This window comes from Ammodytes marinus, assembly GCF_949987685.1.
Source record: "Ammodytes marinus genome assembly, chromosome: 5".
Lineage (NCBI taxonomy): Eukaryota > Metazoa > Chordata > Actinopteri > Uranoscopiformes > Ammodytidae > Ammodytes > Ammodytes marinus.
The window spans coordinates 4352952-4369878 of record NC_137234.1 but is presented as its reverse complement, the minus strand read 5'-3'; the positions used below and the strand labels follow the sequence as shown (position 1 = coordinate 4369878).

At 38.7% G+C, this 16927-nt stretch overlaps 2 protein-coding genes across 2 annotated transcripts in view; one reads left to right on the top strand and one right to left on the bottom strand.

Annotated features, from left to right (window-relative positions):
- LOC307250666 (GRAM domain-containing protein 4-like) overlaps positions 1-16669 on the top strand; it is a 24629-nt gene extending 7960 nt beyond the window's left edge. Inside the window, exons 6-19 of the mRNA XM_080027809.1 lie at positions 1469-1601; positions 2032-2057; positions 2421-2512; positions 3445-3536; positions 5758-5806; positions 6777-6848; positions 7031-7074; positions 7232-7341; positions 8513-8667; positions 10605-10752; positions 14069-14162; positions 14395-14485; positions 14909-14977; positions 15422-16669. Of these exons, the coding sequence (XP_079883935.1) occupies positions 1469-1601; positions 2032-2057; positions 2421-2512; positions 3445-3536; positions 5758-5806; positions 6777-6848; positions 7031-7074; positions 7232-7341; positions 8513-8667; positions 10605-10752; positions 14069-14162; positions 14395-14485; positions 14909-14977; positions 15422-15529 (1283 nt within the window). The 3' untranslated portion in view covers positions 15530-16669. The remainder of the gene's footprint in view (positions 1-1468; positions 1602-2031; positions 2058-2420; positions 2513-3444; positions 3537-5757; positions 5807-6776; positions 6849-7030; positions 7075-7231; positions 7342-8512; positions 8668-10604; positions 10753-14068; positions 14163-14394; positions 14486-14908; positions 14978-15421) is intronic.
- Positions 1-16927, bottom strand: part of aass (aminoadipate-semialdehyde synthase) — a 519315-nt gene that overhangs the window by 198382 nt on the left and 304006 nt on the right. The window lies entirely within an intron of this gene.

Sequence of the window (16927 nt, the reverse complement as noted above, 5' to 3'; positions counted from 1 at the left end):
ATAAAAGAGAAATAAGAATAAAAAATTGAAGGCAAGATGTACTTAAGGTAACTTGAGTACAATTAATATCTACAAAGGCTTGCACATTAAGCTTTTATTTTATTTTTTTTTACTTTTTTTTTTTTTTCACTTTATCCACAAAATATAATCTGGAAAAACTGCAGGATAAGAAACGAATACAGCAAACACATACAGAAAAAATAAAAATAAAAAAGTAAACAAGAGATCATGGGACAATCTCTTAATCATGGCTATCACGTTCAGCTTTTTATCAAATAATCACGTTTTTTCGTATGCAGGGAAACATCAGTAACCTTCTCGCTGTGTGTGTGTGTGTGTGTGTGTGTGTGTGTGTGTGTGTGTGTGTGTGTGTGTGTGTGTGTGTGTGTGTGTGTGTGTGTGTGTGTGTGTGTGTGTGTGTGTGTGTGTGTGTGTGTGTGTGTGTGTGTGTGTGTGTGTGTGTGTGTGTGTGTGTGTGTGTGTGTGTGTGTGTGTGTGTGTGTGTAGTTGTCCGTGTTTTGATAGTTCCACATAGATCCAAGCTGTAGAACAGTTCTCTTGTGTGTGTGTGTCGCAGTTCCAGATGAGTTTTATAATTAATTGAGACATCTGGAGTTGAATGAATTAATATTTTAGAGTGTAGTGCCTTCTTTAGTCAACTCTGTCTGCACCAGCATCACGAATCATACAAATAATAATGATACAAAGTTTTATTTGCTGGCGCCTTTCTGAACACTCAAGGTCACTATACATACAGTAAAAAAATAAATAATTCGATGTCAATACATTGAAAGACACACATGGTATAGAGTAATATGTATACTGTAGGGGTATGAATTTGAAAAGTGACTGAATAAGCACAGAAAATATTAAATTTTGCACTGCAACTGCTAGTTTTTTTTATTACAGAAATAAAAACACACATTTCCTCTCTTGCATCTGCTGCTATCTCCCACACACACACACACACACACACACACACACACACACACACACACACACACACACACACACGCACACACACACACACACACACACTTTAGTTTTACAGACATTTCTCTATAAGATTCTCATACAGGATACTTAAAAAAAAAAATAATTAAGATAATTTTTTTGGGCATATTTGCTTTCATTAGACATATTTCTGGAGAGACAGAGTTGAAATGGGTCAGAGAGGGGAATGACATGCAGAGAACTGACCCGGGCTGGATTCTAACCCGGGTCTACATACAGGATATTTTTTTTTTAAGATACTTTTTTGGCATTTTTATGCTTTATTGATAGTGTAGAGACAGAGTTGAAATGGGGCAGAGAGGGGAGTGACATGCAGAGCACGACCGCGGGCTGGAATTGAACCCGTGTCCGCTGCTGGCCGAGGCCCATGGGGGGGACGTCCTACCAACTGAGCTAAGGGTGCCCCCTACATACAGGATACATTTTTGACTCTTTTCTTTTCTCCCTTCATCAGAGAAACATAAGGACACTCTGTCAGACAGCGTCCTCAAATGGCTCTACGATCGTTTCGGCGTTTACATCGAAGACTTCAGCTTCCAACCGGAGGAACCCACGGTCGAGACGGACGAGCCGCTCAGCGCAAAGAGGTGAGGACGAAAAAACCCTCAAACGGTTTGTTAAAGGTGCTACAAGGAACTTTAAATTTGTGTTAATTCTTGCGCCCCCTGTGGACAAAAGCGGTAGTGTTTTTACTACGCCAGCTGTTGTTCCTGGGTGAGCGTATGCCCATGACAAAGGCCTTATGGAAAACTATATAAAGATAGCATTCTTTGCACTGATGGTCTCGTTTGCAGTTACATGTCATTTATGATCATCAGAGGAAAAATTAGACTGTTTCAGAAATATTTAAAAGTTCCTCGTAGCACCTTTTAAGATAGACTTCAGGACATCAGATAGATATTTGTACTGACACAATGACTCAAAGCAAATGAAGCTGCCATGTGTGTTATCTAATGTAGTGTGTTTGTGGCTGTATTTGTCTTAAATCTAAATAAATATCTGGTTTCTGATCTACAGGTTGACAGAAAACATGAGAAGGCTAAGTGAGTATCAGCCAACACATCACATTCATACACAGCTCTGGAAAAAAGGAAGACCCCACTCCAAATGTTCAGTGTCTTTCGTTTTACTATTTATAGGCATATGTTTGAGTAGAATGAACATTTTGGTTTTATAATATAAACTACTGACAACATTTCTACCAAATTCCAATACATTTATTGTCATCAAGAGCATTTCCCATTAAGTAATGTAGAGAAGAAGATTTAAGAAAAATCCAGACTGGTCTCTTAATATTTTCCGCTGTGTGTTAAATATGTTGTTGGGATTAGGATTATAACACACAGGAGGCCAGAGCTGAGGTCTCGTGTGATTGGTTGATTCATTGTTGTCGTTGTTGTTTTCAGAGCGAGGATTCAAACCTGTGACAAACTTCAAGAGGAACCTGAGAGCGTTATCCAGCTGGAACTCTGTCTACACGTCAGCCATCGCATTTATTGTGAGTCCACTACTACACCATTGGCGCTTTAGCCTATATGCTAATATCTGAACACTCTTTGTGTAGTGTGGAACTGACAGCTGGAGTCTTTTTTAGTCTTTTTTATTGTTGTTTGTCTTTTTACTGTTTTTGTATTGTATTATGGACCGTTTTCTCTCTGTGTCTGGAATAAAATTTAAATCAAATCATAGACCAGGGTTTGACCTGGCCCTCTGAAGACTGCCAGAAAAGCATTAAGTAAAAATGAAAAAGCAAAAAAAATATATTACCTGTTTTTAATAGTACCTAATAAAAAGTATAGTAGCTAAATATTTTCTTATACAGGCACTGAACTTGACATTTAAAGGTGTCACAGAGGAACTTTCAGTTTGTGTTCATTCTTGCACCCCCTTTGGACAAAAGCGGTAGTGTTGTTTTTACCACACCAGCTGTAGTTCCTGGGTGAGCGTACCCATGATAAAGGCATTTAGAAAAACTATATTTAGACTGTTAACTATATAGATTGTTTCAGAAATAATTAAAAGTTCCTCGTAGCACCTTTTAACTAGCAGGTGCAGGTCCTCTCTCTCTCTCTCTCTCTCTCTCTCTTTCTCTCTCTCTCTCTCTCTCTCTCTCTCTCTCTCTCTCTCTCTCTCGCCCACTCACACACTCGGTGAATAATGCTACAATTGATTGAATCCTTGTTTAGCTGAGCCCTGGTTTTCAACCTACTTTAATCTCACAAACAAAGCCTTTTTTTCTTCTTAATTTTTGTCCTTTTACATCTTTTATTGCCAATGTATATAAAAACACACTGCCTCACTGTGTGTGTGTGGTTTTCTCTGTGTGTGTGTGTGTGTGTGTGTGTGTGTGTGTGTGTGTGTGTGTGTGTGTTTCTGTTTCTGTGTCTGTGTGTGTGTGTGTGTGTGTGTGTGTGTGTGTGTGTTGTACAGGTCTACATGTATTCAGCGTGGCAGGGCTGGGTCATCCCCATGTTCCTGTTTCTCGCCATCCTGCGTCTCTCTCTGAATTACCTCATCGCCAGGTCAGTGTTAGCCCCGCCCTCCATCTCTCTCTCAGCCAATAGAAAGGCCAGAAAGTTTTCTATGGGTCTTATTATATATCACTGACATCTGACATTTTAGTCGTGTGTGTGTGTGTGTGTGTGTGTGTGTGTGTGTGTGTACCTGGAAGTGTGGGCTGGACACACACTTGGCCAGCTGTCTGAATAGCGGCTCCTGTGTGTGTGTCTGTCTCTCTCTATCTGTGTGTGTGTGTGTGTCTCTCTCTCTCTCTCTCTCTCTCTCTCTCTCTCTCTCTCTCTGTCTATCTCTGTGTGTGTGTGTGTGTGTGTGTGAAACATCAGACATACTTTAGATTCTTCTCATTGTAAAGGTCATGAGGGCGTGTGTCTCAAAGCAGATGATAACGTTCTAGATCTTTTATCACTGAAGACATGTGTGCTCGTCATAGCAACAGGTCAAAGCTGTCACTCAAATCTACACAGTCACTCTAAATGCCATTTTGAGGTGTGTGTGTGTGTGTGTGTGTGTGTGTGTGTGTGTGTGTGTGTGTGTGTGTGTGTGTGTGTGTGTGTGTGTGTGTGTGTGTGTGTGTGTGTGTGTGTGTGTGTGTGTGTGTGTGTGTGTGTGTGTGTGTGTGTGAGACACTGCAGGTGAATAGGGTGAAACTATTTAACTTATTGATATCATCATGAAACTTTGCCAGTTGATTACTGACATTAAGACAATAATTTTTTGTAATACAATTTTTTCAGAAATGTTTGAAAAAATATGCAAATGTTGCAATATCTAATAACTTTGCAATCTTTAAGGGGCAGTGTGTAATATGACATCATCTAGACAGTTCTAGAAATGAATTTGAATAATAACAGAAGCTACAGTGGCCTTCAAGGACAAGAACAATTCTAAATTCTAAACAATGCACCTGATGACATTCCAAAAACATGGATGCCTCCATAAGACTTGCCTGCTCAATGTACAAAATGTAATATTAATATTTGTAATTCTCCGCTCAGGAGGATAATTCAGATTATTGGCAGAGGTGATTTTACACCAATGAGGACATATTTATGAATGAGGATATTGATTTAAGCTAATAAATTACTTAAAATGTTACACAGTGCCCCTTTAAAAAAACTAAAATGTAGATGCTTGATAAAGACAGAATTAAAATCTTTATTTCATTTTGACTACATACACGTGTTACAAGTTTTTACAGAACAGATATGGATACAGACTTTTTTTATTTTAGAAATCAAAAAAGACTATGTACAAATCTTAAAAATGCATGCTCGGCATTTTTTTTTATAAGAAAATGTATTATAAACAGTCAATTAACAACTTAGGAACAAATCCTTCTGTAACAACATTCAGAATAGTGCTAGGAATGATTATGGAAAGTTTAGTTGATGTAAGTGCTTTAGAAGTTGAGATTGAGACACAGAAACAGACAAGGTTTAGTCAAATAAAACACCTAAATGTACATGTTGGACCTTTTATTTATACTAGCATGAAAGAAGACATGTTATCGAAGAAAATGCCCTGGAGAAAATGCTATTTCATTGCACTGCACAGGTCTGCTGTTCGGTTAGAATGACAATAAAGTTTTTGAATTTTAATTTGAAACCAAAGTGAACCAGCATTCAACATATTCAGACCCTGACAGAAGCTCAGCTAAATGGAATGCAGCCGTTTGTAAATAGTATCATGTTTCACCTGAGACTTTTCCTGTTGTGACTTGCTGTGAAAATAAACCTATCATGATGGTATGCAACTTATATAAAAATGTACTTATATTGGGGGAGAGCCTTTGAGAAGGAGCTCTCTTTTCCCAATGACTCCCTGATTACATATACTGTATAAAACAATCCAATAATTTACAGAGCATATGAAGAATATAATAATCGAAATAACAATATATAAAAACAATACGTTCATAAAATATCACAAAATTACGATAGATAACGCAACTTAAGTTGTATTGTATGTATTAAGAAGTTTTTTTGTTGTTTGCTTTGTTTGCTAATAAATTGTCTTTCTAAAACTCGATATGATAAACTGGCAGCAGAATGCTAAATTCAAGTTCGAATTGAATACGAATAAAATCTTTCGATACATTTTTCCAGCCCTAATTTAAGAGATTAAATGTGTTTGAAAACCACCTGATCAGGTTGTGTTTTTGACTCTGGCTGTAATGACCTCATATGTACCTGTCTGTATTTTCCCATCATGCATTGCTCTCAGAGGCTGGAGGATCAACTGGAGCATCGTACCTGAAGTCTCCGAGCCCCTGGTGAGAGTCAAATCCCTCTTCACTGCTGAAGTGCCCTCTCTTAACCTTCACTCAGTGCGGTTACATGGCACAACTAGATTGGATTAAGACATATATCGAACAAGACACTCGAACGGACCGTGTCACTTGTCTGAGTATACATGGCCTTTCAGTAATCGGATAAATGTCCGATGCATGGCTGTCTCCACTATGCTAGGTGGCGCTGTAGCCCTTTCAACCATGCTTTCAACAAGTGGTTTTAGAGCCACGTCCGGTTCCTTTCCGTCAATAACCCATGGTGTAGCCTATCACGCGCAGGCACACAAGCACAGAACGAGAAGTCCGATATGCGATATCCGATCCCTGTATACATGCAGAGAGAAAGCCGACAATGAACGAATTATCTAGGTGTTCTTATCCGACTTCTCTTGTCCGTTATTGTGCCGATTTGTGTCCGAAGTAGATCGGATAAAGGTGTTTACATGCAGTTCAAAAGTCCTGTTGAGGTCTTATTCGTTTAGTTATCCGATTATAAGTCTGCATGTAAACACACTGACTGTTTCCACTGTGTTAAACTGGACTGATGGTTAAACATCGCCCCCTGGTGTACACAACACATTATCACATCTACTCTGAACTATAGTTTAATGAGTCAGATTGTAATCATAGTTTGGAACGATTTTGCTACTTCTTCTCAAATCAAATTAAATCAGTCTTTATTTGTATAGCCCACTATCACATATAACCATTTGTCTCAGTGGGCTTTACATTCCATACAGTATGACACCCTCTGCCCTTACAACCCTTAGCTCGACTGAGAAATAACTCTCAGTTAAAAAAAACCTCTAACGGGATTTTAAAAATCTCAAGGAGAGTGACAGGGGAAGGGATAACTCTCCCAGGACGGATATACATGCAGCAGTTAAGCATGAATACTTCCTCTCCAGGTGATATTAAAGTGTTAATGACATTATTTCCTTCTTGTTTCCAGGAGCCTCCTAAAGAAGATCTGACCGTGTCTGAGAAGTTCCAGCTGGTTCTGGACGTCGCTCAGAAAGCTCAGGTGAATAAACTGAATTAAATTGAATTCAAATAACTTTATCTATCCCCGTTGGGCAATCCAGTTTCAGTCAACAAGACGATTGTGAGGTGACGGACGGACAGAGGCTCCACGTAGCAGTCAACGCCTCCTGAAAAACATTTCACAACAACAGATTTTAATTTATTTGTTTTTCGTCCGAATAGAATATTTTCGGGAGAATGGCCAACATCCTGGAGAAGATAAAGAAGTGAGTTTGTCTAATAGCACTTCCTTACATTTCAGAGATAACCAATGCTACATACACAGATATTTAATACTGTGTGTGTGTGTGTGTGTCCTGTCTGTCTGTCTGTCTGTCTGTCTGTCTGTCTGTCTGTCTGTTTCGCGCATGTGTGTGCGTATAGTCTGTTCATATGGGTGCAGCCAGAGTTAACTCAGAAGTTGTACGTTGGCCTGTGGGTGGCCTTCATCTCCTCCTGTCTGCTGCCGTACAAACTGCTGGGATTCATCATAGGTAAATCATGTCTCCTATAATATAAAACAAGTGGCTTAAATCAAGCGATCTGATTGGTTCCTAACTGTTGTATAATGGGTGTATACATAACTGCTATGATATATACATTTTCTCCGTGAATTGTGTTATTTATGTTGGGGGATAATGCTTTGTTAGCTAGATGGAGCTCTTGTTAAACATATTGGCCGATTAGAATTATTATTTGTAGAGTGTGCGAGTCTTGAGTTGTGTTAGCAAAACAGTAGCTCTGTGGCTAACAGCTGAGCCGTAGCCTTCAGTCAGCTGAAGCAGGCAGTCTAGCGGGGCGAGCAGACTATTCCCCCGTTACTAGGTCGTATCCTTGGTCGTTCCTATTTACTGGCGTACTGAACAACGTTTTAGTTACATAAGAACCTAGTGGGTTTGCAATGACTATTCCAGTTATTAGACAAGGTCTCAGGGTTGCTGGGGAAACAAGTTGTTTTTTGTTAAACTCTTCTAGGTTGGCCGCAGCTTGACATAGTAACCGTTGCTACTGAGTGAGTTCCGACCTTCAAGCTTGCCGGTCTTTATTTCTAGCAAGTGACCCGTTCGCTATACTTTATCCCTTACATAATATACACTTACATTTTATATCATCTTATTATTATCTCACCTCAAACATAAGCTTCCACACAAACTTAAAGGTGCAGTGAGTAAAGGGAATTGGTGTTTTTCAGATAGACTTGGTAGAAATGGAATATAATATTCATAAGTATGTTTAAATCATGTTTAATCACTTGAACAGTTTTTTATTTCTTTTTATTACCTTAGAATGAGCATTTTATCTTAAAAAAAATATAGACGAAAAATAAATATTGTGGAAAGACTTGAGGCAGTGGTGGATGATGCCATCTTTAGTAACTAACTTTTTGTTCTTGAAGGCCTCCGTAGGTTCTGTAAATTCTCTGTACGGGAGGGGTAGACATGGAACGTTCCAATCTAGAACTTTCACCACTAAAGGCCGCCAAAAACATCTTTATAACACACTGTACCTTCAATAGATTTTGTCAATTTTGTAGGTACGGAAAGACTCAAAAAAACAAAAACAGGCTGCCATCTCTGACATATTTTCGGCTCATAAAGTAGCTGTGTTTGCATTAGTGCGATTGACCACCTCTGTGTCTGTGTCCCCCCCACCCCCCTCCGCCAGGTTTCTACGCCGGCATAAAGTTCTTCATAATCGACTTCATCTTTAAGAGTTGTCCCAAACTGCGCCAGCGCTTCGACACTCCGTTCATCATCTGGACCAAGTTACCCACAGACCTGCAGCTGAAGGAGAGAGGCAACGTTACGCTGAGTAGACGGGTCAGTTCAATAATAATAATAATAATAATAATAATAATAATAATAATAATGATGATGATGATGATGATAATAATAATAATAATAATAATAATAATAATAATAATAATAATAATATGAGTAGACAGGTTAGTACTATAATAATAATAATAATAATAATAATAATAATAATAATAATAATAATAATAAGTATAAGTATATGAGTAGACGGGTTAGTACACACTCTGAGAAGGATCATAGGCTGCAATACAAATAACTCCTTCTGAATACAGTCAGATAACTGCATACATATTGCTTTAGTTAAAGGTGCTACGAGGAACTTTCAGTTTTTGTTCATTCTTGCACCCCCTTTGGACAAAAAGGGTGTTTTTACCACGCCAGCTGTTGTTCCTGGGTGAGCGTATACCCATGACAAAGGCATTAAGAAAAACTATATTAAAATAGCATTCTTTGCACTGATGGTCTTGTTTGCTGTTACATGTCCTTTATGATCATCAGAGGAAAAATTAGACTGTTTCAAAAATATTTAGAAGTTCCTCGTAGCTCCTTTTAAGCAGTTTAACTTGAACTGCCTTGTCCAAGAGGATTGTTGTTGGACTAGAAGTTCTCGAGAGTGAAGATTTAATTCAGTAAAAACACGCTGTATTTTTTTTTCAGCCATACGCAAATTTTTTATATATTACAAATGAATGATAAAATCAATATTTGATCGTAAATGTTCCCGATGATCGATTTAAGGACCTTTCTTCAAATGTCCATCCCTAGTCCAGTGTGTCTGTCTGAAAATCATTTGTGTTTTTTGAGACGAGAAGCCGAATGCAGTCAAGGAAGGGACTTGAAAAAGCTGCTGAAGACACTTGTACAGGAGACATACTGTATAAGGGCTTTTCTGCAATATAATAAAATAGCTAATACTTCAGAAGGAAGGGACATAAATCTAATCCGTTACTGGTTCTAACTGGTCCCAGTAAGTCGCTCTCTGCTCCGTCTGGATTCAGTTCTCTGTTGTTGTTTCTCTCTCTCAGCTGTCTGACCTCGAACAGGTAGGACCGTGTGTGTGTGTGTGTGTTTACAGCAGTTAGTGTGTTTGTGTGTGTGTATTTACAGGAGGTAGTGTGTGTGTGTGTGTGTGTGTGTGTGTGTGTGTGTATTTACTGCAGTGTGTGTGTGTGTGTGTGTGTGTGTGTATTTACAGCAGGTTGTGTGTGTGCTGTAGTTAGAGTTGTAGTGTCAGACATCACAGACAGTGACCAATCAGCTGCTGCTATTCCTCTGACATCATCATTAGCGATGGTCTGTCTGTGTGAGATCCCAAAGAATTTAGTGCTAGAGTGATAGTCTGATAGACTCTGTGTGATATGTCCCAACAACCTGTCAGATGGTCAGTGAATCTCCCGTTCCAGAGGACAAACCCTCTAGATTTTAATGACCTTTCCTTTAGTGTTAATGTTTAGTTCCTCAGGACAAACTTCAGTCACAAATGTTTTTGTTTTTTTACGAATAAATTGGATTTCTTACACACATTTATCTTTAGTTTTACTTCAAATTTATTTCTTATTATTTATTTTTTCAAACTCCTTTTTTAAGTTTGATCTTGTCAATTCACATTCAGCAATATTTTATTAGTTAAACTTTTTTTTTTTTACATTCAAATTATCCAGGTTCCATCAAGATGGACAGGTGTTTATAACCACCATGCACTTAAAACAATGCATCTGGTTTGTCCAATGAAATTGTGATGTCAATGTCAAATAAAATCTACCACCAGATCTAGGGAAAACTTTAACTGTCACAATGAAAAACTTTTTTAAGACACGCCTACAAATGCATCACCAACGTCTTTTTCCCCTTTAGTAACTGAAGGTGGTCACATTAATTCTGTCCCACTCTGTGAACCACCACCCTACCCCCCTCTCCCCTCTCTCTGTGCCCGCGTTCAGGTGACTGCCTCTGGGGTGAGAGGCAACGTTGTGCCCGGGACTCCGCTGGGAGTCGGTCGGGACGAGGACGGAGGACGATGTAACAGCACCAAGAGAGGAGCCTTCCACGAAGTCTTCAACCTGCCGGAGAGCGAGCGCCCGCTGACAGGTGTGTGTGTGTGTGTATGTGTGTGTGTCTGTGTGTGTGTGTGTGTGTGTGTGTGTGTGTGTGTGTGTGTGTGTGTGTGTGTGTGTGTGTGTGTGTGTGTGTGAGTGTATTTACAGGATATTGTGTGTGTGTGTGTATTGACAAGAGTGTGTGTGTGTGTGTGTGTTTACAGGAGGTTGTGTGTGTGTGTGTATTTACAGGAGGGTGTGTGTGTGTGACAGGTCAGAACCTATAGGACATGAGCTAACACTGACCTTATATAGCGTCAGTGAGATATTATGGTCAATGTTGTACACTAGGTTTGTGTCAGGTATACTATTCATTATTACTATGGGCAATGATGAGTACTTTAAATTTCAATATATTGTTTAAATATTATGAAAGAGTTTTTATTTTTATTTAATAAATGTAGAACTAGTGTTTAATACTTTAATGTGCAATTTGACACATGACGTCTCACCATCGTAGGATATCTATTCTTTCAATGAGTAATCTAATCTAATCGTATAAATATATAAAAAAAAATATATATAGGGGAAGGTGGGGTGATTTGTGCATTTTGGAAGTTGCAAAACCCCTTGTTTCTAGAAAACCGTGGAAGAAATTGGAAATGTGACCACATATTTAAGAAGAGCCATCCATTTGACTCATCCTGTAAAGAAGGGAGACACAAGGAATAAGATATAAGCACATTTAAGCTCAAAAAACTGTGTTTTGCCTTTCAAAGTAAAATTTCCATGATCAAGGTTTTTTGATTATTGTGTCTGAACAATTATAGACACGTTTGAAAACATTTGACACATGTTTTAGTGCTTTGGTATGCTACACTTTGAGTCTATATAGTTAGCACAATGTCAACCCTAAATTGCTGCATCTTGCCTATTATCCAAAATTCTGGGGATGGGGTGATTTGTGCGCAAGGGCCTGGGTGAGTTATAAGTAAGTAAGTAAGTAAAATGTATTTATAAAAGCACATTTATGACAGTTTGCACTGTCCAAAGTGCTGTACATAGTGCATTCAGTAGGTAAACAATGAAGGTAAAATAACAATAACCAAAATAAAAGACGTAAAGCCCATACATCCACATAAACACAGATAGTAGTGCAGAGGTAAGTAAGTAGTGCAGAGGTTAATGGGGAGGAAACACCAGGGTGTACATATGGGTTTTGAGCCTTGATTTAAAGGCAGAAATGTAGGGGGAATCACATTTGTCAGGTGGCAGTTGGTTCCACAAGCACGGAGCAACTAGTGCAAAGTACATTTCTGAGAGTTGTGCCAGTGGCATGGCTGTATACGCTGGTCACCAAAAGAAAGTGATTGTCTACAGTAGCTCAGAAGAGAGTGACATCTCAATTCCACTTAAAGCGGCAACGAGTAACTTTTAAATATCTTTTAAACAGCCTCATGTTTCCTCTCATAATCATAAATTACCTTTAACAGCAAACGAGACCATCAGTGCAAAGAAAGACGTTTTTATATAGTTTTTATTACTGCATTTGATCTGGTCGTACACCCAGTCCGATTTTCGGTTCACGCGTGCATGCTCTATGGTCACATATCCGCATTGGTCGCAGATTTCAGTGTGGCGCAGGAACGCGATTTGAGAAGCCTATGGCTCCAGGTGAGGGAAGGGGATAGGGAGACCAGATCCCAATTCACCAGATGTGGGACAAAGACTACGTTTGTGCGGGACAAAGTGCCGTTTTCTTTAGCAAAATAAACTCGTGTCACCACCGGTAATGCCAGAGACACGGCTTTCTATATTAAAAAACACTATCTTTAGATCAGCGCGCAGCAGTTAAGTTAGCTACTGTTAAACAAATAGAGTTAAGGCTGCGGCTTCACATTAAAAGCATTTCACTGGCTTCACATAAGCATTTCACTTGACAAACGTGAGTTGGCTTTTATTTTGAAGTAACAGAAAGGAAATGCTGAAGCAGGCAGCACCTTCACAGAGCCACTGAGCCCAGCAGCCCCCCGACAGTGCGATACACACACACAGAGACAAACGGAGAGACGCACACTCACAGACTGCTGTCTCCACACAGCTATCGGATATATAGGCTACCAGATTATAAAACACGCATTTAAAAAGGGGGGCTCACTTTCAATAACAATGCGGGACAACGTCTCAATTTGCGGGACGTGTGAAAAGTAATGGAAATGCGATCTGGTCACCCTAGAAGGGGAGCGGGAGCCTTGTTTGAGACAGTTATTTGTCGTCATAATTGATAACGGGGCTGAACCATCAAAGCAAAAAAAGAAAATGCAATGAAGAAAAGCAAAAAAGGGAGAGTGATAGGCGGGTGGGAGGGCGTTGCCAAGCAACGTATAGGCCTACACAATTTCACGGAGTGAACCTAGACTGCAGTGTTTACTCCTAAATGAATGAGCGGTAGCCTACTAAAGACTCGTTCAGCTCCGTGAGAGGTGACAATGCATCAACTCATTGCAATCAGGTGTGTTTAGCACTTACTGGCATTAGTTGATGCTGTGTCACCACCACTCTCACCGAGCCGAAAAGAGTCCACACACGGACACGCACCATATTGCTTCCTGATTATTTGAATCTTGCAGCCCTGCACGAGCAAGCAAACAGCTTCACGACAGCTGGCGTCGTAATAATACTACCGCTTTTGTTCAAAGGTGTCGCCAACGTGCCGACTTACTCGTAGTACCTTTAACGACACCACTGATGAGAGTTCAGATGGCCAGAAAGATGATGATGGTGACTTTGTCATTGTGACACAATGACGCACAAATCACCCCACTACGTGGGGTGATTTGTGCGACAAGACAACTTTTTTTCCGAAAGCTATATTTCTTAAACAGTTTATTCCAGATCCAAAGTTTTTATTGCCAGGGATGCACAACATCCTGAAATATATGTACATATTTGAGTTGGAGACATAACTGTCAAGGCCTCACTTTAAAATCACTTTGAGTAAAAAGTTGCACAAATCACCCCACCTTCCCCTATATATATATATATATAAAAATTATTATAAAGTTATTGAGCTGTGGAAAAGGGGGTTAGGATCAAATAAGTTTATACTTCTTCCTACTCCTTTTCAGGCATATCAATTCAATATGTTATTTGTTTATTTTTTGTTTATTTTTATTTGTGAAATCATTTGAACATATTTTCTTATTGTATTTTCATGCTTTTAATTTTTCTTTTTTTGATATGTCTGAAATAAAATTGAATCAATCAATCAATCAATCAATCTTATCATCTCACCAACAGCATGTGATATTAATTGTGGCCTGATACACATTTAATTAAATTATTGTTTTATTGTGTTTTAATCTCAGTTTGTGACAACGGCTGGCGCTGCTGCCTCATCAACAGAGACAGAAAGACTCCAACAGACTACATCCGTAATGGATACCTCTACGTCACTGAGAAGTGAGTCTGACACTTAATTTTAGCTCGACAAAAGTGCACAATAAAATATGTATCTAAGATGTGTTATTAAAGAGAAAATCTGACAAGTAAATCTATGGAAGAGAATTTGGGCCACAGGAAAAAAATTGTTTTTATTTTCATTATGCACTTTGGGAAAAAAAAGAAGGAATGTCAAGAATAAAGTAAATACGATTTCATGTATTAAGTACTAATTCTCTTGTGTCCCCTGAAGCCATCTGTGTTTCGAGAGCTCCAGTTCGCGGTCCGGATCGTCCAAGAGAAACAAAGTCATAAAACTCACCGACATTAAAGACATTCAGAAGGTGAGTAAGGAGAACGGTCTCAAGCCCCAAACCCTCACTGACTTTTTTTTGTTACGTCACTCGTAATGATGAAAGGGACAAATGATTTTACCTGGACAGAGGGAGTAAGGCTGAAATAACATAGGCTGAAATCTCACACTTTGAACCCACATATTTAAATCGCATAATTTTCAAATCTTGACTTCAATTGGAAATCAATTAATCGATCATCCCTAATGCCCAAGAAAATTGTGCAAAAAGGCCTAAAAAGGTCAGTTTAAAGTCCTCGAAGATTTAGCAGATTTCACAAAGTGAGGGGGCTGCATTGTATCTGCAGAACAAACAACATGGCGACTGTTCCTATCGATTATCGATAATTTGTTAATCATAAGGTCATGTAGTCTTTGGTTTATGTTTGTCCTCTCGTTTTGTTTTTTCTTACAGTACAAAGTTTTGTCTGTGCTTCCTGGATCTGGGATGGGTATCTCCATAGCAACGCCGACCACCCAAAAGGTATTTTTCTATTGAAGGATCTTTAATTTGATAAACCAATGCCCTTTATGCTTTTGAATGCCTATTTAATCACATCTTCACTATTATTATTATTATTATTATTATCAAGTCTATGTTAATTTGATGTATTTTTCAATGTGTATGAAAAGTGCTAGACAAACAAGGTTTATTTTTCCAATGTATTATTTCTTTTACATTTCTTTTATTATTTATATTTATAATGTGCTTTTATCAATTAATAAATGTTTTAGTTTTTTTTGTTTTTTGCATTATGCTTTTTTTTAAATAATTTTTGACCTGTGATGACTGTTTTGTTTTATCAATTATGCTTCTAAGGTTATTGAATTTTTTTTTATATAAGGCACTCGCAGCTGCATTTCTTGTATGAGAGTTGCTATACATTTTTTTTTAAAAATTATGATTATTCTTCTTTTTGTGTTTCAGCCGATGGTGTTTGGAGCGATGATCCACAGAGACGAGGCCTTTGACGCCATCAACACTCAGTACGTCAAGATCCTCGGAATGGCTGCAGCGGCCAACCCAGAGACATAGGCTGTGCTCGAAAGGCCCTACTGACGTCCTACTCATACTGAAAGCCCTACTGACGTCCTACTCATACTGAAACCCCTACCAACGTCCTACTCATACTAAAAGCCCTACTGACGTCCTACTCATACTGAAAGCCCTACTAACGTCCTACTCATACTCATTTTGACGTCAACTTGAGTATGTTGTGGTTGTGTATGCGAGTTTGTGTAGGCGGGAAATGCCCGGATGAGTACTTACTTCCCGGGAAGATTTTGTGTATGGATGGATCGGATACTTTTCCTACTCAACTGCCCCACAATGCATTGCGTCTTTTCAAACGACATGGACGTTTTTTTTAAATTCTTTATTGCTTCTGTATACTTCAGTGTAAAGGGTCTGACAAACCTCGCATACACAATCGATCGTTAAGTAGACAGTATGGAGTATATACATGTTGAGTATGTAGGAGGGAGGACGTTAGTAGGGCTTTTCCAGCACGGTCATAGTGACTCGGCACAAAACTGACTGGAACAGACTCAAACAAATCACCAGTTACGTTTTCAAACTGCCACCAACTGCCACTGCTGCTGACTTCAGTTTGAACTGCCTTCATACGATCATGGAAACTATAATTCATCAAGTCAACAAATCAGCCCAAACCAGTTGCAAAAAAACTAACTGTTCTAAGATGGTTTTTTACAGGAAGTCCCTCCAATTAAGTGTTAATTCTAAAAGAGTGTTAGTTTTCACATTAATGGTTGGTATTATATTATTTTTTTAAACTTTTTTTTTTTTTCAATCAAGACAACGTAATGTTTTTTTGTCCATCGAACAGTTAGAAAACGCCCAAATATTGAGTTTAGACAGAGACAGAGAAAATACAGAAAGTGCGCAAATTCCTCACGTCACACTGATACATATTTTACTACACAATAATAATGTTTTGGCCCTATTCAACCTATATTTTACTCTTCACTTAAAGCTGGGGTATATGATTTCTGATTGGTCAAAGTTAACATGTGCTGTACACTTTGACCAATAAGAGCGAGGCTCTGATTCTCTGTTCTTATTGGCTGTTGGGACTGTCCATTCACTTTGGCACGACTTTGTTGGTGTAGAGCGTGTCAGGGAGGGACCATAGGGGAGGGACCAAAGAGAACAAGTGGAGCGGTTGAGGTATTTGGATTTGAATCTCTATCCCAACTAGCTAAGCTATTTTCTCCCCAAATCATAAACCCCAGCTTTAACAGCATTTTTTTAATTGTTTTTTAATACAGTGTCATTAGCTGATACACCTGTTTAAACTTAACATTAATTTACATCAATGTCTTCAGGGAATTAAATGTAGCAGCAAAGCCTTACAGTCAGCTAGTTTTACAGTGCGTTGTTTTTTTTACGCGGTGGTAATGTTTGTATTCTATA